The sequence below is a fragment of the Epinephelus lanceolatus genome, chromosome 4 (genome assembly GCF_041903045.1).
Source record: "Epinephelus lanceolatus isolate andai-2023 chromosome 4, ASM4190304v1, whole genome shotgun sequence".
NCBI lineage: Eukaryota > Metazoa > Chordata > Actinopteri > Perciformes > Serranidae > Epinephelus > Epinephelus lanceolatus.
In genome coordinates, this window is record NC_135737.1 from 23,960,469 (window position 1) to 23,981,998 (window position 21,530).

Consider the following 21,530-nt stretch of genomic DNA (forward strand, 5'->3'; position numbering starts at 1 on the left):
CTTCGGTATTGGGGCTACAGTTTGATGACAGCTGTGAAGTTGTAGCATGCATGGTTGATTTGTTATGAATTTTACAAGTCAGTGTTTACAGCTGAGGATATCTGGCATGAGACTGGACCTTTGTGCAAAGTTTGGTGAGTTTTCACCCATGGGAAGTATGATTTCCTCGGAAGAAGAAAGAAGAAAGAAGAAGAATACCTACGTAGAATTACAATAGTGTCCTGGCAGCTTAGCTGCCCAGACCCTAAAAATGAGGTGTGCCCAAATGGTTTATGATGCATATGCTATAACAGCAACATCTCCAGTTAGACTTTGACCCAAGTCATTTGTCACATGACCTCATTATTGTCACTCCCCAATCCCTGCTGAGCTGAGCTCAGTGTCCATTATTAAGTATGTCCCTATGGTAAGTAAAATCCCTATGGTACCCAACCTTGCCAACCATTGCTTTTGTTTTTGGTAGAGTTATCTCACATTTTTCCTGTGTAAAGTGAAACTCATATAGCTGATGTTCTTCAAGTATTTCTGTGAACTTGAGCTGCTTTTCTTGTTCCTCAGCACTCCATGTCTTTAACATCTGAAAAAAAGTGTTTTTGTTATCCTACATTAAAACAGAAGACCATCTTCAACACCAGTCAAAGAAAACAGTATTGAGTTTTGATCTCTGTTGTATTTGTTTTTCATGGACTTAACTGACCCCAGCTTGAGTAATGAAACACCTTACAGTGTGACCTTTTTTTTTAAACCAGGTCATCGGTATGATTTTCCTTTGCGTTCCAAGAACCAAGGTTGTGATATTGTGCAATATCCCGTGTAGTTTCGGGGTACCAGGGTGACACACACTTAGAATAGAGAATGTTTGAAGGGTTTGGATTTGGCTGGTATGCGAGCACTGCATATGTTACCACTGTATTATTCAGTGTTTATCATCAGGTTTACTCGTTAGACTGTGTGTATCACAGGTTTCAAACATTAACACTAGCTAAGTTTTTCCCCCATTGTTTTTCTCTCTCTCGCTTCTGAATCACACTGATTACTCAAGACCTTAAATAACAAAATACTTCTATCCTCAGCTTGCTGTAGGAATGTTATTGTGGTATGAGTCAGAATTTTACTTTTTTCAGTAAAGTGTATCTCTGGTGTTGGTTTGTCTGGTTTATTGAAACCTCTCTGATATACTCTCCCATTCAAACATATATTTCTATATATTTGGAATCATCAGGTTTCAGCTCTTATGTAAGCCGACCCTATGTTGGACTGTCGGTGACCTTTGACTCAGTGCCTTGCGCATGTCATGTCCAGTGGCATGGTCAGGGATAGGTTCTTTCTCCTCCATGTCCACCTCTCTTTCATCAGCCACATTTCCAGAGGGTGTGCCTCCAACTCTTCCCCTCTGCTTTTTTATATGTTGTGTAATATTCAACAAGCTGTCACCACCTGATTCATAATCTTCATGTTGTGACCATTTCTTTTTTGAGCGAGCAATGCCAGCAAGTTCTTAGTCTGCCAAAAGCCACTTCTACACACATTCTTGCTCAACTCAGTTTGTAATTAAACCATTGCTGGTCTTGTCCCTGTCTTTCAGGATATGGTTTCTGGACCCATGGCAGCAGTGGATATGCTGCATCAGCTATTATTGATAAGGAAACACCAGTCCAGAAAAGTCTTCTAGACTGGTCTTTCTGGAAAATGAAGAGTTTGCAAACACTCTTGAATCATGTACTTTTCCAGGCCAACCTACATTTATGTCCCAAACTGTAGTTTATGGTCTGCTACCCTCAAATGAGTCCCTCTTGAGCTTGATGCCTATACCGAAAAGGTGTGTGATGGATTCTATGTCAATGTTACAGCAACACGGTGCTCCACTGTCAAGGGTATCCTGTACCGAGGTTCTGTGCCGCTCAAGGTATGGTCTCAACTGCTGGCAGAGGTAGAGGAATGTGTCCATACCCTTGAAATTTCAACACCAGTCAGTGTCACTCCAGGCATTTGTGCTCTCCCCTGAAATGTGACACCTTGCTTTTGTCCAGCATGACCTGTTAACACATACAGAATCAGCATCTGATTAAATGGTCAAGTTGGTTTGCCTGTTTGACACCATCAGAAAAAGCCAATGTTTGAAGCATAGTGTTTTACCATTAGGATGTGATCGTGTTGGTATGAGAATTTGCTAGATGTGCGTTTCAGGATTCACTTTGATGACTTTCAGGTGAAAGCTGAAGTGTCCGGACTGTTGCTAGTAGCATCAGATATAGCCTGATCAGTTTGTAATGTTGCTGCAAAATTTTTCTCTCCCATGTCTGTCTCCTTTGCAGTTTGCTCAGTTGCTTTTTATGTTCAATTGTGATGTGAGCAATTATACTTTGGCTTCCCCTTTTTCTGTGAGCTAATTTAATCAAATACCACAGGAATGTAGATAAGTATAGCAGCAGCCGTCTTGTTTCAAGTGAAAATTACCCATAATCCAATAAAGGTCTGAGAACCAGAGCAACTACTATCGTGTGAACAGAAAAAGGACTGAGGCCCCATCAGAGCTGAATTGGACCAAAGAGAGAACTGAGTCCTCTTGTAAATGAACTGACAAGGTGAACACAAGAAGAACTGAGTCCCTTTCCTGTTGGTCCACTTTTTGGTCCACTTTAAGAGGACTGACTTTGGTTCATTTAAAAAGGACTATATGTGAAAACACCCCATATATTGACATAGTTATGGTTTTACTTTGATGTGGCCCTGCAGTGCAGCTATGAAGCCCCTTGCTTTCAGATGAACTTAAAGGCACTGTATGTAAGAATGTGGCCAAAATGGTTACTGCACTCAAATTCAAAAAAATTGCCGTGAGTCGTGTCCCCCCCCCCCCTTCAGATTTGAGGTTGCTGGACAGCGGCATGCTGGAGACTGATTTGTTTGCCCACGGGCGGCTGCCTAGGCAGGGCCGCATCGCCGCGTTCTTGATCTTCGGTTTTCCAGCAGACCGTTCGAACAAGTCCGGCTTCTCTGCTGCTAACGCTGCTGCCGGGATACAGCTGAGGAGGAGCAGCCGGCTGCCAATGCTATGTACCGGGACACTGCTAACGCTGCTTGCCGTGTTGCTGTAGCTCAGTCGTAACTATAACTGATGCTGAGACTATACTGACTGCGTGACTGGTAGACAGCGGTGGGTGGCGCAACAGGCCAAAACACAAATTCAAAACATAAACACAATTTGCAGCCTGCAAAAAAATTTTTTAGATGCAAATATTCTGGCTGTACTATTGTTGTCGGTGAGATCAGTACGTTATATGAACATTATTCCTTAGTCTCTGTGACATATTAGGATGATTTTATGACTATTTGCTTTAGATTTCTTACATATAGCTCCTTTAATATCGGAGGAAAAGCTTAGCGTTTGTGTGTGCTGTAGACTGTTGCTGTTTGATGTGTTCTACATTCCACATCTGGTGACATGAGGTATCTTCCGTGTCTTCCTTGTCCTGCGTCCTTGCAAGCGTTACAGGCTAGTGTGGTTTTGTCTGTTTTTTCAAGTGTCCGGCTGAAAAAGGACCAAGCACAAGAATCCTTCAAGTGGACTCAGAGCGATGACTCAGCATCTTTCTGTGCCTATGTGAACACTCAAAAAGTACTCAAACCTCTCTCATACAAACTTCCCTTCAAGTCTGCATTGCGGTTTGTGCATTGTGAACAGAAAGCACTCCAGGTTCGCTGTGCCCTTTGCCAAGAAAGTACTGCAATTCTGCAGATATGGAATAATGAACACATCAAAGGGCAACCGTTTGCAAAACACAGAAAAGTTTTCTTCCAATTTTCAGTTCATATGAAAGCTAGGGTCTTTATTTGGTTCGCACTGCAGGGCCCATCAAAGTGATTTATATATCAATGCTCAAAGTAGCAAAGTTCTGACCATTAGAGGAATTATAGTGTAAACAGAAAGAGGACTGAGGCCCCATTACAGCTGATGTGTTAACCAGAAAGAAAACTGTGTCCTCTTTCAAATGAATTGACAGTGTGAATGCAAAAGAACTGAGTCCCTTTTCTGCTGGTCCACGTTATGGTCCCAGGACTGAGTTTGGTTTGTTTGTAAAGGATTATATGTGAAAACACCCTTAACTTCATAGGGCTTTAATACATTAGACAGGGTCAGGTGCTTTCTCTCAGCCATGACTTATCACACTGTACTTGAGCCCTCATTGCATTTACATTGGCGTCTTTCCTGGAATGAGCAAAGGAAAGGGAAAAAAAAGTGAAATACTGGGCTGCGTTCTGTGTGTGTGTTTCAAGTTTCATAATAAACGCTGGAGGAGATGAATTGAAATAGAGCCAATGAGAAAAAGCAGCAGAAAAGTTCATGTGAGGATAAAAACAAAACCTAAATCTCTATAATGTGACATTTTTTGGGAAGATAATTCAACATTGCAGTTCAGTCAACTGTGGCTACTGAGGCAACAGTGGAAACACAGGGCACTTGGTCTTTATACAGGTTTGTAGGTAGATTCTTTGTATGCTAAAGTTAAGGTCAAGCACTTATTCTAAACAGTGATAATGCTGTAGTGATGCAGTTTTAAATGGGACTCATAATTGATGAAGAAAATAAATCTACCTTGACTGGCCTTGTCTTCAGATTGTTTAATATTTAACCTTTGAAAATTCTGTGATTTAATTTCAAGCCTTATGTTACACCAAACCTGAGGGAAAATCATGTTACACTAAGTGCATGTTTTCATTAGCAGTATGTGCGTGCTTACTCATACTTACTCACATTCCTGTGTGTGAACGAGTAAGTATTTGTGCTCTTTCTCTACTGTATGTATGTATAATCCCTGCAAAACCACTATGCATTATTAACAGGTTCCAGGAATCGTCTGCCATAATCCATTTCACGTTGTTGTTATTAGCCCTCCATAGCAGAGAAGGAATTTGGGAACAATCCTAACTGTCGATCTACAGAGGGATAAATAACTGCATACACACATAAAGTACAAGCACGCAGACCTACACACAAGGTCAGCATACAGAACAATATGACCAGCATAGTGTAGCACATAAATAGTTGACTCTATGCCCAAGAGGCATGCAGTGTTTTGTTTAACATGTCCTGATGAACGAGGTTGACCTATTTGAATCATCCTTTTGTAAAAATGGTTTGTTCGCACTCATGCATCAGCCTCTTTGCTATCCAGAAGAGAAAAAAAAAGCTGCTTTTTTGGTCCAACCTCTTGGATGGAACATGTGTAGGTGTGTTTGTGGTAGATTTGTTGGACACAATCCACAGTATGTTTGCAGATTAACTGTACTCTCCCTCAGCTTTATGAACTGTTAACAGATCCAACCTTAACTGCTCCGCCTAAAGTGGCACCAAGTGGATTTGTTAGTCTGAGTCAGCTTAAACAGAATAGTTTATGACCGCATCATCCTGTTGACTTTGACTATGTGAAATATTTGTCAAAATCCTCTACATGACAGGACACTTCTGCAGTGGTGCCCCTAAAAATTTTCTATAGGGGTGGCCAGATGGGGCCACTTAAAATCTTGGGGTGGCACACCAAAACCAAAACCCATAACTGCATATAAGGAATGCTATTATGCTGTTGGGGTATATTGGCTAGTTTAAAACTATGTCAGTATAGAGTTAAGGAATCGCATACTAGTATACTTTGGTTTCTTATTTTATAGTTAATGTTTTTAAAGGGACATTTTGTAGCTTTTTCTGTTGTTTATTGACAAAAATCAATGTCTGCATTCATAAATATATCATCATTGGCGTATTATTACCTCCACCAATAAGCTGACTTATTCTCATAGAAGGAGAATTTCGGATTTGTTCGTACATTGGGCGATAAGTAATTTGGTGGGGTTCCGCAACGTTTCGCCATCTTGAAAATACATCTGCCAGCAAGGGACATATAGCACTACCAGTGAATATCCCCGCCTTCGACGTTTACATTGAGAGCCAGGCCAACGCTGCTTGACTGAGAAGCTGAAGGAGCAAGAGGTGCTTCGCTACTACCCCTGCACTACTGCACCATAACAAAGTCCCACTCTTTGAGCATAATGCAGGATCATGCATATGCAGCATCACGGGAGACGGAATCCTTGTTGCTAAGAAAGAGCAAGAGGGAATCAAAAAGGCAATGTGACCAGCGAATTCAAAAAACGAGGGTCAACATCGGAGTAGCCTTTCCCAGGTGGAAAGAGCTGCTGAAGGAGAACGGTAATGCAATCACAGGCCAGCAGTGATCTGAGGAGAGGGATGAGGTGTGTGAGGTGGAGCCACTTGTCAGTTGTCAAAAGACAAGACGTGATTGGTTTATTTTTATTTACACCCGCCCCAACAATCCTACGTTGTAAACACAGCCAGCATGGTGAGGAGGGGGTTTGTCAACTCGTGTATGTCTGTGTAGGAGCCTGAATAAATACTCCATGAAGTATCGGATGACATGGTTTCATCAATCTTAACATTTGGTACACAGCGGCCACTGTTGTTGCAATACACGTTTGAAACAGTGAGGCGCTAGAGTGCGCTATTCGTTTGAATGCAATATACGATTTCAACGTTAGATGGGAGGAATTCCTACACACTGGCTTTAATTATCTGATGTGCATAAAGTAATACTGGTACAATCCTGTTGTTATGTAGCCACACATTAGGCTTCTCATTTTTCTTCATATATGCTGGTTGTTCCCTCCCTTAAAATGACAAGTATACAGCTTTATTTGGAAGAGTATATTGATTAATTGATTGTAGGGATAAAAATTTTTATTGGGGGCAACATTCTCAAGTTGAAGGGAGACTCGTGGGTACCCATAGAACCCATTATCACTCAGATATCTTGAAGCGGGAGTTCAAGGGACCCCATAAGCTATGCTCACATGGTTGGTACCAATGGATGCCTTAAGCTACTACTACTTTAAACTAACTAAATCTGTACTTTCTCCACCTATGCATTAGCTTAAAATCATGTGTGGACAACCATAAATTAAAGTTGATTTCTCATGCTAAGGGCCAGGATTGTTGACGGGATTGTGAGCCGTTAAACTCGAGATATTTCTCAACCTCAACAATGAGTCTCAGGAACAGAGTTCTCTTTATTCAACAGCAGTAAGAAGAGGAGTCAAGCTGCCATCGTAGCAGAGCAAAAGAGCTGCTAAGGGGGCTGGGTTATACAAGCAAAAATGCAATTGGGGCAGAAATGCTTTAATTCCAGGGGCGGTGAGACTGGTTGTCCCTGTAGAAGCCAGCAATTGTATCGGTGCCTCCTCAGGGCACCACTGCACTGATGTTCCTCTTTTCTAATGTCTTTCTCTCGTGTTTCTGTCTTTACACAGTTTATGATTGCACACACACAAGTACAATTGATCCGTAGTTACAGGTCAAGTTAATTTATTGACAGATAACATTAAAATTAAAAATTATGCAAATCACAAGTTCTCCAAGAGGGACTAGAAATAGTCATATTTACAATGGAGAATGTAGCAGTGCTTAAGCAAATCAGCCACGTTTCTGTCACAAACAGACACTTGATTAAAAGTCACATACTTTATATGATAGTGTATCTTCTTTGCAAAAGCAAGAAAAAACCCCCCTCAAATCATGGCATGCCTAAAAATGGTGACTTTTTGGTGTTTTGTTAATCAGCTGTGTCTCTTTTTAAACACTTAACCTTATAGAGCAGTGAGACATTGAATAACAGAGACATTCTTATGAGGGATTATTTTTTTTGGTAACCTTTACCTCCCTGTTATCTATTAGATAGCCAGTCCATGTGCTGAGAAGTCACAGGGTGATGTTGCCCTTAGACAGAAAGATAAAGGAGATAAGAGGGAGAGACAAGTGAATGGTTTCAAGCCACCTCATATGATTGTTGGGCCTCAGGGGAAAACAAGCAACCACATTTCCTCAGAATGCTATTAGAGCAGAGGTTCAAGGACTTAAAGTCAACTGAGGATTAATAAACTGAAGTCGTACCTTGACAAGCAGAAACACATATGGGCGTACAAACTGGTAGCTGGTCTTGCACTGGCAACTTCCTCTAACAAAGCAACCTCTGTGTCATTGCCTATGCAGTATATCCACTACACAAAGGCAGGTCTATATTCTATACTGGGTTATTCGTTATTAACGTGTAGAAGTTCACATTTATGACTTAATGAACATTATTCTTATTCCAGTATGATGTTTACATGTGTAAAGCTGTTTACTTACACTGCAATAAAATCATGCTTGAACAAAGAAGGCTGTAGTGCGCTTACACCCCCCCCCCCCCACACACACACACACACACAGACCTATAAATCTTATTATAGGGAGCTCACTTGAGACATGTGATGTAAATATTAGGCGTCAAAATAAAATGTTGCCCAAGCTTTGTCTGTGACATTATTCCTCTCGTTGCCATATTGCTATATCACACTAGCTAAGCTTAAACACAAAAAGTTGTGTATACATGGTCTGAAGAGTGTTTGGAGGTATGCAAATTGTTATTCAGTATGGAATGTGACTAATGAATTTTAATTGTGTGTTGCCCTGATGTACAGCCTTACAAAGCAAACAAGACTTAAAATAATGTCTTTGTTATACTTCTGAAACTATGTGGAAATTAGACTAACATGTTGTGCTGATGAAGACACCATTCACTCAGCAATTTAAAGGCCCAGTGTGTAGGATTTCAGGGGATATATTGGCAGATATGGAATTTAATTTAATATATATGTTTTTTTTGGTGTATAATCACCTGAAAATAAGAATCATTGTGTTTTCGTTACCTCAGACTGAGCCATTTATATCAGCCAGTCCTCCTCCATGGAGACACTGGATAGAGCCATTGGCATTTTCACATCGGCCACTGTAGTTAGCAGCCCCTCTGTGATGAGCAGCATTGAAAAGAATACAGATTTTTTTTTTTAACATTAACTGCTTTATTAAGCGTTTTTACTGGTTTAAATCACCTGGTCAATTTGTTTGGGAGTGGAGGAGACCTCTGCAGATATTTCAGCTCCCAGTGAAAACCTCCTGAACAATGAACACTGAAGGAACTGGTAGAAGTTTCAGCTGGCTGCAGTCTGTAATCTGCACCACTAGATGTCACTAAATTCCCCTAAATCTTACAAACTATTCCTTTAAATCACTTGAAGGATATATCATATATATTATATCAGCAAACATCTCCCTTTGTGCCACGTGTATGGGTTACACATATAAGGGCTAATTGTTTTCCTGTTGAAAGCAACTGTGTTTAACAGAAAACCACTTGCCAGTCATTGATGCACTGTCAGAAACCACTACACAGGGGTTACACTTTTGCAAACAGACAAAGCAATCATCAGGTGTCAGTACAGGCTACATTCAGTGTTCACTTTGGCTGATCTGCATATCATTTTTCATGTTGTGAAAATCCTTTCCTCCTTTGCTAGTACCTATACTGGATCCTTGAAACTCCAAATGGGATAGCTCATATTTATTTTTTGGGCATGCGTTAACAGCATTGATTCTGATGCAATGGATAATGGAACAGGTTGAAGGTCCTGTGATGGGAAACAAGAATCAGTAGTACCACAAAAGACAAGCTAACCAGCAAAAAAACATACACATCTAACCTTACATAACACAACAAATTTTGTACTTTTTCCACCGTTTGTTTTTCCCCGAAAATCTCCCTGCATAATAGTGTGTTCGTTGGACAATGAACACAGTACTACTATTGTTCTTGAAAGATGTCATATCTATTGTGTTTTACTCAAACCATCTTATTTGAACAAATGAGAACTATTATTTCAAAAATCCTTTCCTACTGGTTTCTAATGTGGTACAACCCACAAGTGGAAAAACAGATGTTGATTGATTTCTTAACATATTTTCAGAAACATTGCATAACCAAAGAAAAAGAATAGAACAACAAAAGTTGAATGCCAGACAGTAACAAATTGCACCTAACCAACACTGGTGCATTGTGTGGAAAAAAAATGGAATGAACACTGATAGTCAAGAGTTTTTTTTTATCTTTTTACAAGTTTTCCTTGAGCCATTTAATAAAGTTGTCTGTCATGCGATGTGCAATGAGGAAGTCAGTTGGCCACACGGTGAACATCAGCCCTCCATGAAATCCTTTGTCATAGTGTTCATGTGTCACCTCGACACCAGCAGCACGAAGCCGTGTGACATACATGATCCCATCATCTCGGAGAACATCATACTCACATGTCAGAATGTAAGCCTTGGGCAGAGAGCGTAAGGCAGTGTCTGGAACCAGGAGGGGTGATGCCCTCGGGTCAGCAATAGATCGAGATGGTCCATCCTTCCCAACTGCCTCCCCTCCGACTCCCTGCACCACAGCAGGAGCACTATAATTATATTTTCTGTGATATGTTTCTGGCAGAAAGGTGCTCCAGTTGACAAACTTCAGCAGGCTGGAAGACTCAGGGTTGTTGTGGGTGTTGGCCATCATGGCTCTGAAAAGGGCCTTGTCACTGGTGAAGTACTCACTCCAGAAACGCACCATGAGGGTGCGCGGCAGAATGGGCATGTCTTGATTCTGCTGATACGAAGGCGTGTTGAGATCCAGAGCCTGCAGCACGGGGTAGATGAGTGCCTGGGCCTTCAACTGAACCTGCTGTCCAGGCTCTTTTTGCAGCTGTGAAGAGAGACAGAGAGAGACAGGCATGTATTCAAAGAAAATTAAAGTAAGTATTACTCAATCTAAAGAAACATGTGCTGAGAATTTTGTAAAACAGCATCATCTGATCACATGAACTAGATTTGTTTGTGTCACACTCAGTGATCATATGTTTTTACTGAGCTGTTTCTGAGCTGTTGAAAGCTCTCAGCTCATGGATGAGAACTGGATTGGTGTGACAGTACAACTGTCCTCTAAAACATAACTTGCTCAACCATATGCCAAAAATGTCTTAAGTATCTTTTCTGATTGTAGGGTCATTTATACAACGAGGATCATTTAGGAAATCCTTAAAACATATCAGCAAGGTAAGAATGTAACCTGTATTCAGGTATGAAATTGTTGTGAGAGAATAAAATATATTAATATAAAGGCAACTGAACCTATCTTTCTGGAATATTGCCACTCCACTACCACGGTGAAACAAGATATGTTCAATGCCTCGATCCACTTGTAGTCGAATGCATCGTGCTCGGCTGCGCCAGATGCTGCAGGTAGGTTAGCACTGAGTTGCTGAGCAGTGCCGCTTTACATACCTGCCTGAGAACAGCACCTTTTTTTGGGAGACAGCCATGTCCCATGAGGGTAGATCATGGGCTCATCCTAATGACAGTGTGAACCAGTGGATGAACTATGCAAACAGGTTCCTTTTTACCAGCCTGATGTCCGACTCATGATGTCAGTGTTGTTGCCAAACATCTTCTAATTAGAGTGCCCAGGGACATGATGCCTGATCCAGAATCTTGTGAGCCTGGAAGGTGAAGCACTAAATGGAAACCCCTACTCGTCATGGAGCAACACCAGAGGCCTCAAATAGTGATGTTCAAGGCCATAGAGGTAGTGCACCTGTTGCCTAGATTGTGGTGCTTTTCTTTGAGTTGATTCCAACCCCAGGTGTCAGGTGCTGTGTTAACTGGACTGTGTGCAACAAAGCCCATCATCCACAATGGGCCATCAGTTTAAGGTTGTCTAGGGAGACTAAAGTTGGAATTATGCTTCTGCAGAGTTGCACATAAACGCCTTTACAAATCTATGCAGGCCTTGCAAGGCTTTTTATTGGTAATCATGGGACAATGAGGCTCGCAGCTGGGCGCATTGTGGACTTGGCACAATACACAAGTGACTGATCCAACATCCTGTTGGGAAATTTTGTTTTTCTTTGGTCACAAGTTTCTGTGTATTTCTGAGTGATCTTGTAGAGCATACATCTTGTACTTGTCATTGTCCATACTGTATGCTGATACCTCCAAATACTTTCACAGCATAGTGGTTTGTTCACAGTGTCACTAGGGTGAAATTGTTTTCTGATTTCTGCTATATGTTCTTTGTATTATGGTCTTCTAAACCTAACATCGCTTCCTAGTGGACACAAATGTTATACCCTGAGTCCATACAAGTATATAAAACCACCCACAAACATGTCAGAATGATACCCATTTACATTGGCTTATGTGCAGCCCGCAGAGGCATCAAACAGCTTTACACATTCCTTCCCCATTGCTGCAGTAGTCTTAGTACCTTTTGTACTTTAAAGTCAGTTCTTGAAAATCAAAACAAAGGGAAATTCTTGTATCTGGGAACATAAAATATGAATGTAGACATTTCGATGTTCTATGGTGACAAATCAATTGCCCCAGTTGACCATTTTTTTATGAGTCTATCAGCCTCTAATATACACAGAATGATATGCCTAGTGCAGGCCTTCGACCAGCATAGGATGACTCGTGCATTTCTGGTGTTCAGGAGATACCTCTCTCCCTCTTATTTGCCTCCCGTGTCCTGTTACTGCTGTTTCCCATTATGATTCTCAATAGTTGCCGAGGTACAGGAAGCAGAGTACTTCATCCTGACCTTAGCTGGCATTGGTCTTCCATGCCAGCAGCAACAGGCGCCTGGTGCAGGGCCAATATGATGATCATACATAAGCATGAAAAGGAAGGTCATGCCGAGTCCTGTAAAGCCATTGTTGGCTCTTTAGGATAATGTCACAGTTGCTAGAGAAACGTATTGGAAGAGTTGGGAGAGTGTTATCTTTATAGTGCCAGCTCCCTTGGTGCTGAACTGGCTCATCCTAGTACAGTGCATACATGTAAACATTAGTGTGCATGGATGCGAAATCATTGTGATACAAGCAGTGATTTCAGCTCAACGTTATTGTCATTATACTTGGATAAAACAAAACACAGTCTCGTCATTCCAAGTATTTGTACTGTGTGTGAAACTGAAGCTAAGGGCATAGTATCAGAGAGACAAAAGTAAATTCCTAAGAGATTTTCTTAAGACAGCTAAACTCCTCACCTTGAGGAGGGTTATTCTCTGTGCCCTCATTTTGTCTGTTCAGGAACCTGTTGCCACTTGCACTGCTGAAGTTGTAGAGCCTATTTCATTTCTCTTTTATGAGCTTCCATAGATCTGGTGTGATGAAATCCAAGTCCCCCTAATGCCTGGTTCACACTACACGACATTTCTGTCTGTTCTGACAGTCACTATGTCACATTATGCGATTGTGGAGTCATGAAATCGTGCAGTGACTTGACCAACAGACATGACACACCACACACTGGTCCACATCAATCATCCCCGGTCGTCTTTCACGACGTATGTGATGTCATCGGGTTGTTCTTGTCCTATTTTTTTTTTTTTTTTACTTTTACAATTATTTCAGTCACTGTGTCTGTTCATGTGCCAGCCAAAATGTTTTTGTAGTAATCTAAAAATGTGCCAGTAGATGGCAGGAGCTACATTTGAAGTACTGTACACAAACATGCAAGTCACTGATTCCTCCACAACAAGTTCCTGCAAATGTTTCACAATAAAAACCTTTTTTAGAAAATTAAGGGATTCTCTCAACTGAAGTCATAAAAGGCTTTTAATCTGAAACAGATACAGGAAGTGTTGAGTTTGAAATGACGGCATGATGCATTAGCTTTATCAAGGCAAACGGGAGAGGATAAAAAGTAATGTGTGTAGTCTGTTTCAAATGAAGCTGGTAGCCTCTGCAGTTGTGGTGAGTAAAAGCCACTATTTTTTAATTGTTTAATTTTATGTCCGTCTCCATTATAAAGAAGTAACATTGTTTGCTAGCTTGATGCTAATGGCAGTACTCACCGGGTTGATAAAGTGCCTCTGCTGTTTGATGCCATCATTTTTGCGTTTTTACTGTGTGGTAACATCCCTAGAAGAAATATCAAAAACGCTGGGGTGCTGTTGTCATACAGTTGTCTACGGCAGCAGGTCGTTCTGTGTTCCTATTGGTCAAAGTGATGGCTGCGACAGGAGCAGTTGTGAACGACAAAAAGAAAATCAAACATGCTAGACTTTCTGTCGGAATGTCGTGAGGTGTCCTAGATGTGGACACACTACACGAGATGAAACAATGGATTATTGTGTACGACACTCGTTGTTCACAATCCATGCCGACACTGCACATCGTTGCGTCGGGCTAGAATGAGGCTGATATCGTGTAGTGTGTACCAGGCATTAATCAGTATTTCAGTGACATTTTTATGCCCAATGGGAATATGAATATTTATTGTTTTCTTCCTGAAACCTTTCTCCTGAAAGAACAATTGGACCTGCATTTTTTTAAATTATGTATTTTTCTTTATTTCTTTTTCTGCTACTACAATTTGGAATGACCAGTTCCCTGAGTGTTATGTTATGGTATTCATACAGTATAAACAATTTAAAAAGTGTACTATTTATCAAAAGTGAATTTGCATTGAGGAAATTTGTTTAAAATGAATGTAATTACCTGCTGAATAGTTGAGATCTGTCAGACAAAGTCACACCTGTGTATGACAGGCTATGCAATCGCATGTTGGTCACCTCAGACCCAGTGGTTATTTTAGTTCAGGGTAATACAATACTAGGTATCATAAACTGGCTCGTTAACCTTGCCTCACCTCTTCATACACTTCTACAGAACTGACACTAGAAAGAAAAAAATACCTGCTGGGAGACAGCAGCTGCCAGATTCCCCCCAGCACTATCCCCCGACACAGCAATGCGTCCTGGGTCCACAGAGTACTGGGCCAGCACCCCCTTCTGGAGGAAGTGTTTGACCACATGGTATACATCCTCATATGGCACAGGGAAGTGGTGAGCAGGGGCAAGTCGGTACCTGAAAAAGCAGAAAGGTGCAGATTAAAGCTAGAGCATAAATAAACATGAACTCTGAAGGCCATGTGCACAGACAACATTTTGAGCCATGAAAACATGATGACATTTGTAAGGGATAACCAGATCATTGGGTTAAGGGCAAATTGAACATAGTTTTTCCTAAATAAGTTTGTAAACACATTCAAAAGCAGATCAGCTTTCTAATTAAAATTTCATTTTGCCATGCTTGTAGAGAAAAAATAAGTGTATGACAAAATAAAATAACAAAAAGTTGCTCAATTAGGCTTTAAATTATGAAAGCTGGGGTAATTGTTACAATAGGCTACTACATCTATTATCTACTTATTTTGCAACCTCTGCATAGGCTAACCTTAAAAGACTTAAGTGAAATTGCACAAATGACAATTTTTCATAATCAGTTTGGTGTAAATTCGCCAGATTTACAGTTCTATTAAAACCATCTCTTCATACAACTATATCTTCTGGTATGGGCACAAAATTAAATAGGGGTGGTAAAACAAGGACTAGTAACTTTTTATGAAAAGCATCACCTGGAAATATAAACCTGGATCAAATTACACTGATAAATGTTGCATGTAAGCAATGTTTTGTAATGTTAAATACAAAAAAAACAAAAAAACAATTGATTAAATTGCCAAATTTTTTTAATGTATGGATCTCGTCTTGTGCCACTTCTCGTTGTTATACTAACGTTACAACTGTGTTTTTGATCTATAAAGAGTCACATTAACTATATGACAATGGACTACAACTACATGCATTCAAGGGCCCTGACCAACCAAGCCAACGGCAGGTCGTTGGTCAATGCTGGGTCATGTCGAGCAACTTTCGCCCTAGGTTTTGTGCTGTATTCCACACCTTTTGCACTAGACGTCTTTTTTCGTCTGTTTATCTGCAAATTCAGGAAGCTGAATTGGTGTCGGAGACGGCCACTAAGCTTTAAATTTTGCTTTTTCATCATTGGGTTGTGTTGTTAATGTCCTAACTGGCCAACTTGAATGCATCCTGGCGGTCTTCCAGTTTCCCTTTTTTAGTGACGAATACAGTCTACTGCTGCCTGCTGGAGAGTTGTTTCCTCTAACACAGTTGCAGAACTAGTTGTGCTAGTTGGTTGTTGGCTGTAGCCTTTGCGGTGTGTTCACATACACTTTTGGCAGAGGCACAGACAACGTGAGACAATGCAACAGTTGGCCTCCATTGCCATGAGTTCTTTGATGTCAGTTTGGTGCGTCTGGGCCTTACCGCTCCTGAACATTCTAACACCCTGGCTGTTTCAAATAAATACCTTAAAAGTTTGTTGACTCTAAGTGTACACCTACATTACTGATATAACGTTAATTACATACATTGGCACTGTCCTGAATTGTTTTGGGATTCAGTCTGTCAGCCAAAGGTTACACATAACTGACTGTGATTGTGAAACGCTGGAATTACTCATTGAAGCCTTCACAAATTGCAGACAGGAATTCGAATGAGGCAGATAAGACAAATACCCCCACACACCAAACAGCAATACATGGATCCACTGTGCCTCCCACTGCCAAATACTGTCAACAAGCACAACCACATTATAAGCACAAAAAGAAAGTATGATGACTAAGTATGGTGTTTCATCTCAGTGCTGATTTAATAAAGCTGAAAAATGTTGAGTAATGAATTAGAGGGTAGAGACAGAGTCTTGGCAAAAGAAAGCTACAGTACTGAGAGGCAGAGTTGGTGCCGGACGTGCCAAAGAACAACAATGAGTGTAGCTGTGACAGGGGGAGGCAGGACGAGACCCAAATGAAAACCTTTTAGCTGCACTCTACTGCATCCTCACTTCCATCTAGCTTGTGACTAATGAGGGAGGACAGGCACAGAGAGGAAGAGCTGGGGTAACAGTAGGACTTAACTATGAATAATACAAATAAAACAGCAGTTTGTGCAGTGTATTAAAGCAGCTCCATAGAACTGACTATAAAAAATACAAAATACTTACTCAACAGAAAGAACCACTGCATCTAGCTCGGTGACAATTTTTCTGGCCAGGAGATCATATGGACTCATCACTGCATGGACAGAGAAAACACACATCAGAACAGAGACTCTAAAGCAACAAAACCCACCTTAATTACTGATATCCAGTGACTCCTGATATGCCATGTCACCTTCCATGAAGATAACACTGCAGTAACAGAGATCGGCCTGACATCTAGTCTAACACTACTTCCTGGCATGATCCATGTTTCTGTAATTGTTACAACCGTTCAGCAGATTGCAGGAACAGCATGAGATGTGTCAAACTGCATGTCACGTCTTTACATTTTGGATTAGCACAGTAACCACCCTCTGAGGTTCCCATCGCTCTAGCAGACGGTGTGTTATTTCCTCAGGAAACTGGGAAAGCTCTATGGCTTGATAGTTGGCTCATTATTTATGATTCTGTCCTAATAGTTGTCACAAGGAGTCTATATAAAGCTGTAAAGCCATTTGTCACATCAATTTCAGAATACTATCTCAATAACATACATATATTGTGTGATGAACACATTACCAGAATATGCATTATCCATTCACCCTTCTGTCCTACCATCCATCCATCCATCCAGCCGATCAACTTACTGGAACTACCCAGACACCACCCTCCACCGTGCAGGTATATGACAGCCCTCCTGAGCTCAATGTCACCGCCCCTCTGCTTTGGCTGGTACAGCACCACCTCCACTCCATCAAATTTCTCCTCTGTCACCTTGACATGCTCGTCAGACACAGGCACTACCTTTTCAGCCAGAGTAATGAAGTACATCACCCCCATGTAGTCTTTCAGCCCCAGTAATTCACTGAAGTCTGCCTGGAATGGGAAGCAGCGAGACAGGCATGAGATACAGAGACAGACACATTACAGAATACATCATCGTTCATCAAACCTGAGCTATTAGTTATTACAGTACATCTTATACATACAGTGAAGCTACTGCAGGCAGTTTATCCTATGTAAACAACATACTTGACCGAAGCTCATAATATTCAAAACAGTGACCGTTAAGATACTAAACTATGTGGCCGATGGCCATATTACCGGGTGGGAGGGAGACTACAGTCATGTGAATGTTACAGCCCCCTACAGTTATTTGTTTTGAGAAGTTGCAACTAAATGACACACTGTAAAAGCATGACTCGTACACCATTATGTCTGATGAAGCGGGCAGTCAGTAGCTGGCATGAGGCTTATCAGCTGATGCTCTTCTACTGTGAACACAACACACTCATCAAAGAGGATCCACTCCAAACCCTACATATAATTGCGCACTCATATCAGTCCAAAAAAAAAACACTAAAGCACTCTGTCTCTGTTGGTTTCAAAAGCAAAACTTGGCATTTGCTGAAGTAAAGGAATACTTCACCCATAACGACCATTTGTATATGATTTAAGAACCCAGTTTTATGCTGAGATCATGGCGAAAACCTTTTCTGACATGAACGAAGAACTCAAAAGTTAATTGGTCTGTGTTACTGTGTGATGGTCAGATTCACCAAATTCACACAAAAACACAAACTACCAATCGAGGCTCAAGTTCAAGAGGTAAAATCCCTGCTTTTGTTAATGGAGTCTGGCTTTGAGGAGTACAAAAGACTGTACTCTAGGGATTAGGATTGTGTTTTTGGGGAACTAAGCATACAAAAGGGATAGATGAGACGTGGATTATACTGCATCAATTGTGGGAGAGTTTGTAAACAGACATTTTGATATCGTTTTACTCTTGTTAAACATGGCCCCCAATGACTTCTATTCACCAAGAACATTCGACGTTGCTGGATTCTTTGTTCACCGTGGAGGCATGCAAGAAAAACAAATGTTTTTTGATGAATTCAACGTAACACAGGGTGAATGAGTGATACACAAATAATCATTTGGAGGGTGAAGCATTCCTTTAAAACTACGAAGTGCCTTATAAAACAGGTAACAGTAAAATCCCATAAAGATACACTCGACTATTTAGCATTCAACTTGTCACTTACTATCAGTGTCTGCATCCTCCAAGTGTATTATCTCATTAAAATGTGAAACACTTATAATTACAATTACTAATAATGGTCAAGGAATCAATCATTGATATGAATGGAGGTGTACAGGCTTGAGGGGCATTCATTTGGCTCTATAATGAAATATAGTGCTTGACTCTGAATATCTTACTTTGTATGACACTTCATAATGTTTCATCCTGAAATACTATGAATACTATTCCCCCTACAGCATAAACAACAATGTCCTGAGGCAGCAGCCTGCACTTGCACTTTTTTCCCATTCACTGAAATAGGCTATTTCTTGACACATATGCATTACTCAAACTATTGCAACACCTTCCTAACTGCTGAATGGACTAACTATGCTTTGCTTTTAGTATCAGAGGTGAGGCAAAACAAATGCACTTCTCATTTTTATATTAATGTTACAGCCATGTATGTATTAATGTAAAGCTATATGTAGTCATATTAGCTGTATCACAATGGACTACAGTAAACGCAGGCGTCTAACGGTCATAAACAGACTCGAGTTTCCTTAATAAGTTCTATTATTAGAACAGGTGAGCAGGACTATACAACACATGGATTAGCTTCTGACATAATCTGGTGTAACAAGCATGTATATCCACATCAGCGAAATGCAATAAACCTGCCACCCTGTGCTCTGAGAGAACTAACCAAAGCAAGACAGTGTTGCATGTTTTGATATTTAATGTATGGCTAAATTATGGTATCGTGCATTAAATTGAAATTAGAAACCACTGTGCTAAGGGGATTTATTAACCAAAGTAATCAGAAAACCAAAAACAGAGTTTTCCTTACCAGGTGGCTGAGACTTCTGAAGAAAGAGTTGATCAGCATGAGTTTCCATCTCTCCTCTATCTCCTCGGGAATGGGCTCATAAATATAATAAGCGGTAAAAGAGCAGAGAGCGACGAATAAGATGATGCTTTCAAACCTCATTTTACTACGTGCGTCCCCAGCAACTGACTGCAGGTTGCAAACACAAACAGGCTGGTAGCTGCGCTTGTTAGCAAGTCACTCCGGTGCGCCACAAAGCTTACGCTCGGAATTAATTTTGGATCCAGACCAGCTAAATATTACACCACGTGTTTGGTGTCCTTTGATGGTTATCGGCGTGCATGTTCGGAGCTTTCCTTCGCTGCTGCTCGTGCGCGCTCCGTAATTAATGTCCGTCTCGTGGAGCCGGAGAATTAAATTTTTAAGTGTCAGTGATATGGAGAGAGGAGCGCGCACCCTGCGTACTCACGAGGCAGAACCGTCTCACCTTGTCCCGCACCGCAAATTCCTCAGGTGCCTCCTGAGCGTGTACAGCTTACACAGGACGCGCGACTAAACTTTGTGCCGATGCAACTGATGCTTAAAAATCACAGCCCATGAAACCACAGTGGCTCATGCATCCAGCTTTGTTTCCCCTCCCGATGTTTTGACGTAAAATGCATCTCAAAGGTCAGGAATATTAAGCCTGTGGTGATTTTCTTTAAGGGAAGTCACTCCATATTTCTGCAGCTGACGCACAAGTGTCAGCTGTGCGCTCCACGAGATACCCGTCTTGTGGCTGATCCGCCTGGGGCTCCTGGGTATGTTCTGTACATCCAAGTCCCCTTAGAACGTGAGAAATCCGCTGAACAGGAACAAGTTGTGGCACATAACCCCTGGGCTGCAGCATAAAGAAGTGACTGTAGTGCAGCTAAGCAGCTATGGTTGCAAGGCAGCCTAAGCTAATTATGTTAATGGTGACAGAGCCAGATGAGATGTCTCATTTCCTGGCAGGACTGACTTCCAAAGCAATATGACTCTCTCATGCACTCACGTTTTGAAAGCACCCTGCACATGGCACTGTTTTAGTGCTGCAGGAGTTTAAAAAAAGTTCAGCAGAGTTGTTTTTCCTCCCAGTACAGGATATTATTTTCATTTAGTTTGTCAGTTTCATTCCCATGCCGTCATGAAAGAGGTACAGCACTCACAACAACATGGCATTACTGTGGGAAACTCTCAAATAGGTCCACGCAGGTGAGACTCTGGTATTGTTTCAGGCTGAATTCATTCTCACAGGGATCACATAGGCCAGTAATTACTGACAAACCACTTCCATATCAGAGTTTACAAAAGGAAAAGCCTCTTAGGGCAAATGTATACGCATGCAGTATTCTCATATGACATGGGGGTTAAAACCTCCAAAGCAAACTTCAGGCACTCATGCATTTACACGGAGAAACAATGCAGAGATTTTAAACCAAAGCCTCGATCAAAGTGAAGGCTCTTTGGGTGCCATTCTCTGCTGTGAAAGTGAGTTAGTTTAACAGTGTGTGTTGTATATTTGTCTGCAGGCTTCATCTAAGAAATCTGAACCACATGCCTGCACGTGACTTTGTGCAAACCTCTGTGTTGTGATCCTTTTAAATTTTCTCTCAGTCAGGTTGGAATTTGAAATTGGCTGGTGTTAAGACGCAGGCAAGTGTCTCCTTCCATCATCCATCAAACTCTATTGAGGTGCAATCTGCAGGATCCAGGGTATGACGGAGGCTTGGTGAAAGCCTCTGTGAGACTGATCACTGTTGAGCAGTAGAATACTAAGTCTCTCCTCTGAATACAAAATTACGCTCTTCAGACGCTCCGGGATTCTCCCTGGAATTCCCTCCCTCCTTTTCCAAGTACAACCACAGGCCTCCACTCAGCTTCTAAGGGAGACCACCT

The 21,530-nt window shown here is 41.2% G+C and overlaps 1 protein-coding gene across 2 annotated transcripts; it reads right to left on the reverse strand.

Annotated features, from left to right (window-relative positions):
• Positions 1-7,358: 7,358 nt before the first annotated feature.
• aadac (arylacetamide deacetylase) lies at positions 7,359-20,558 on the reverse strand. 2 transcript variants are annotated; one of them, XM_033630757.2, is made up of 5 exons: positions 19,635-20,558; positions 17,409-17,637; positions 16,786-16,855; positions 14,616-14,787; positions 7,359-10,622 (listed from the first exon to the last, which is right to left on the reverse strand). In XM_033630757.2, exons 1-5 carry the CDS (start codon positions 19,773-19,775, stop codon positions 9,996-9,998), a joined length of 1,239 nt encoding a protein of 412 aa, XP_033486648.1. In that variant the 5' UTR covers positions 19,776-20,558; the 3' UTR covers positions 7,359-9,995. The 2 variants fall into 2 exon arrangements, with proteins under 2 accessions (XP_033486648.1, XP_078023180.1); XM_078167054.1 differs by lacking the exon at positions 19,635-20,558 and adding an exon at positions 18,528-18,600.
• Positions 20,559-21,530: the final 972 nt, after the last annotated feature.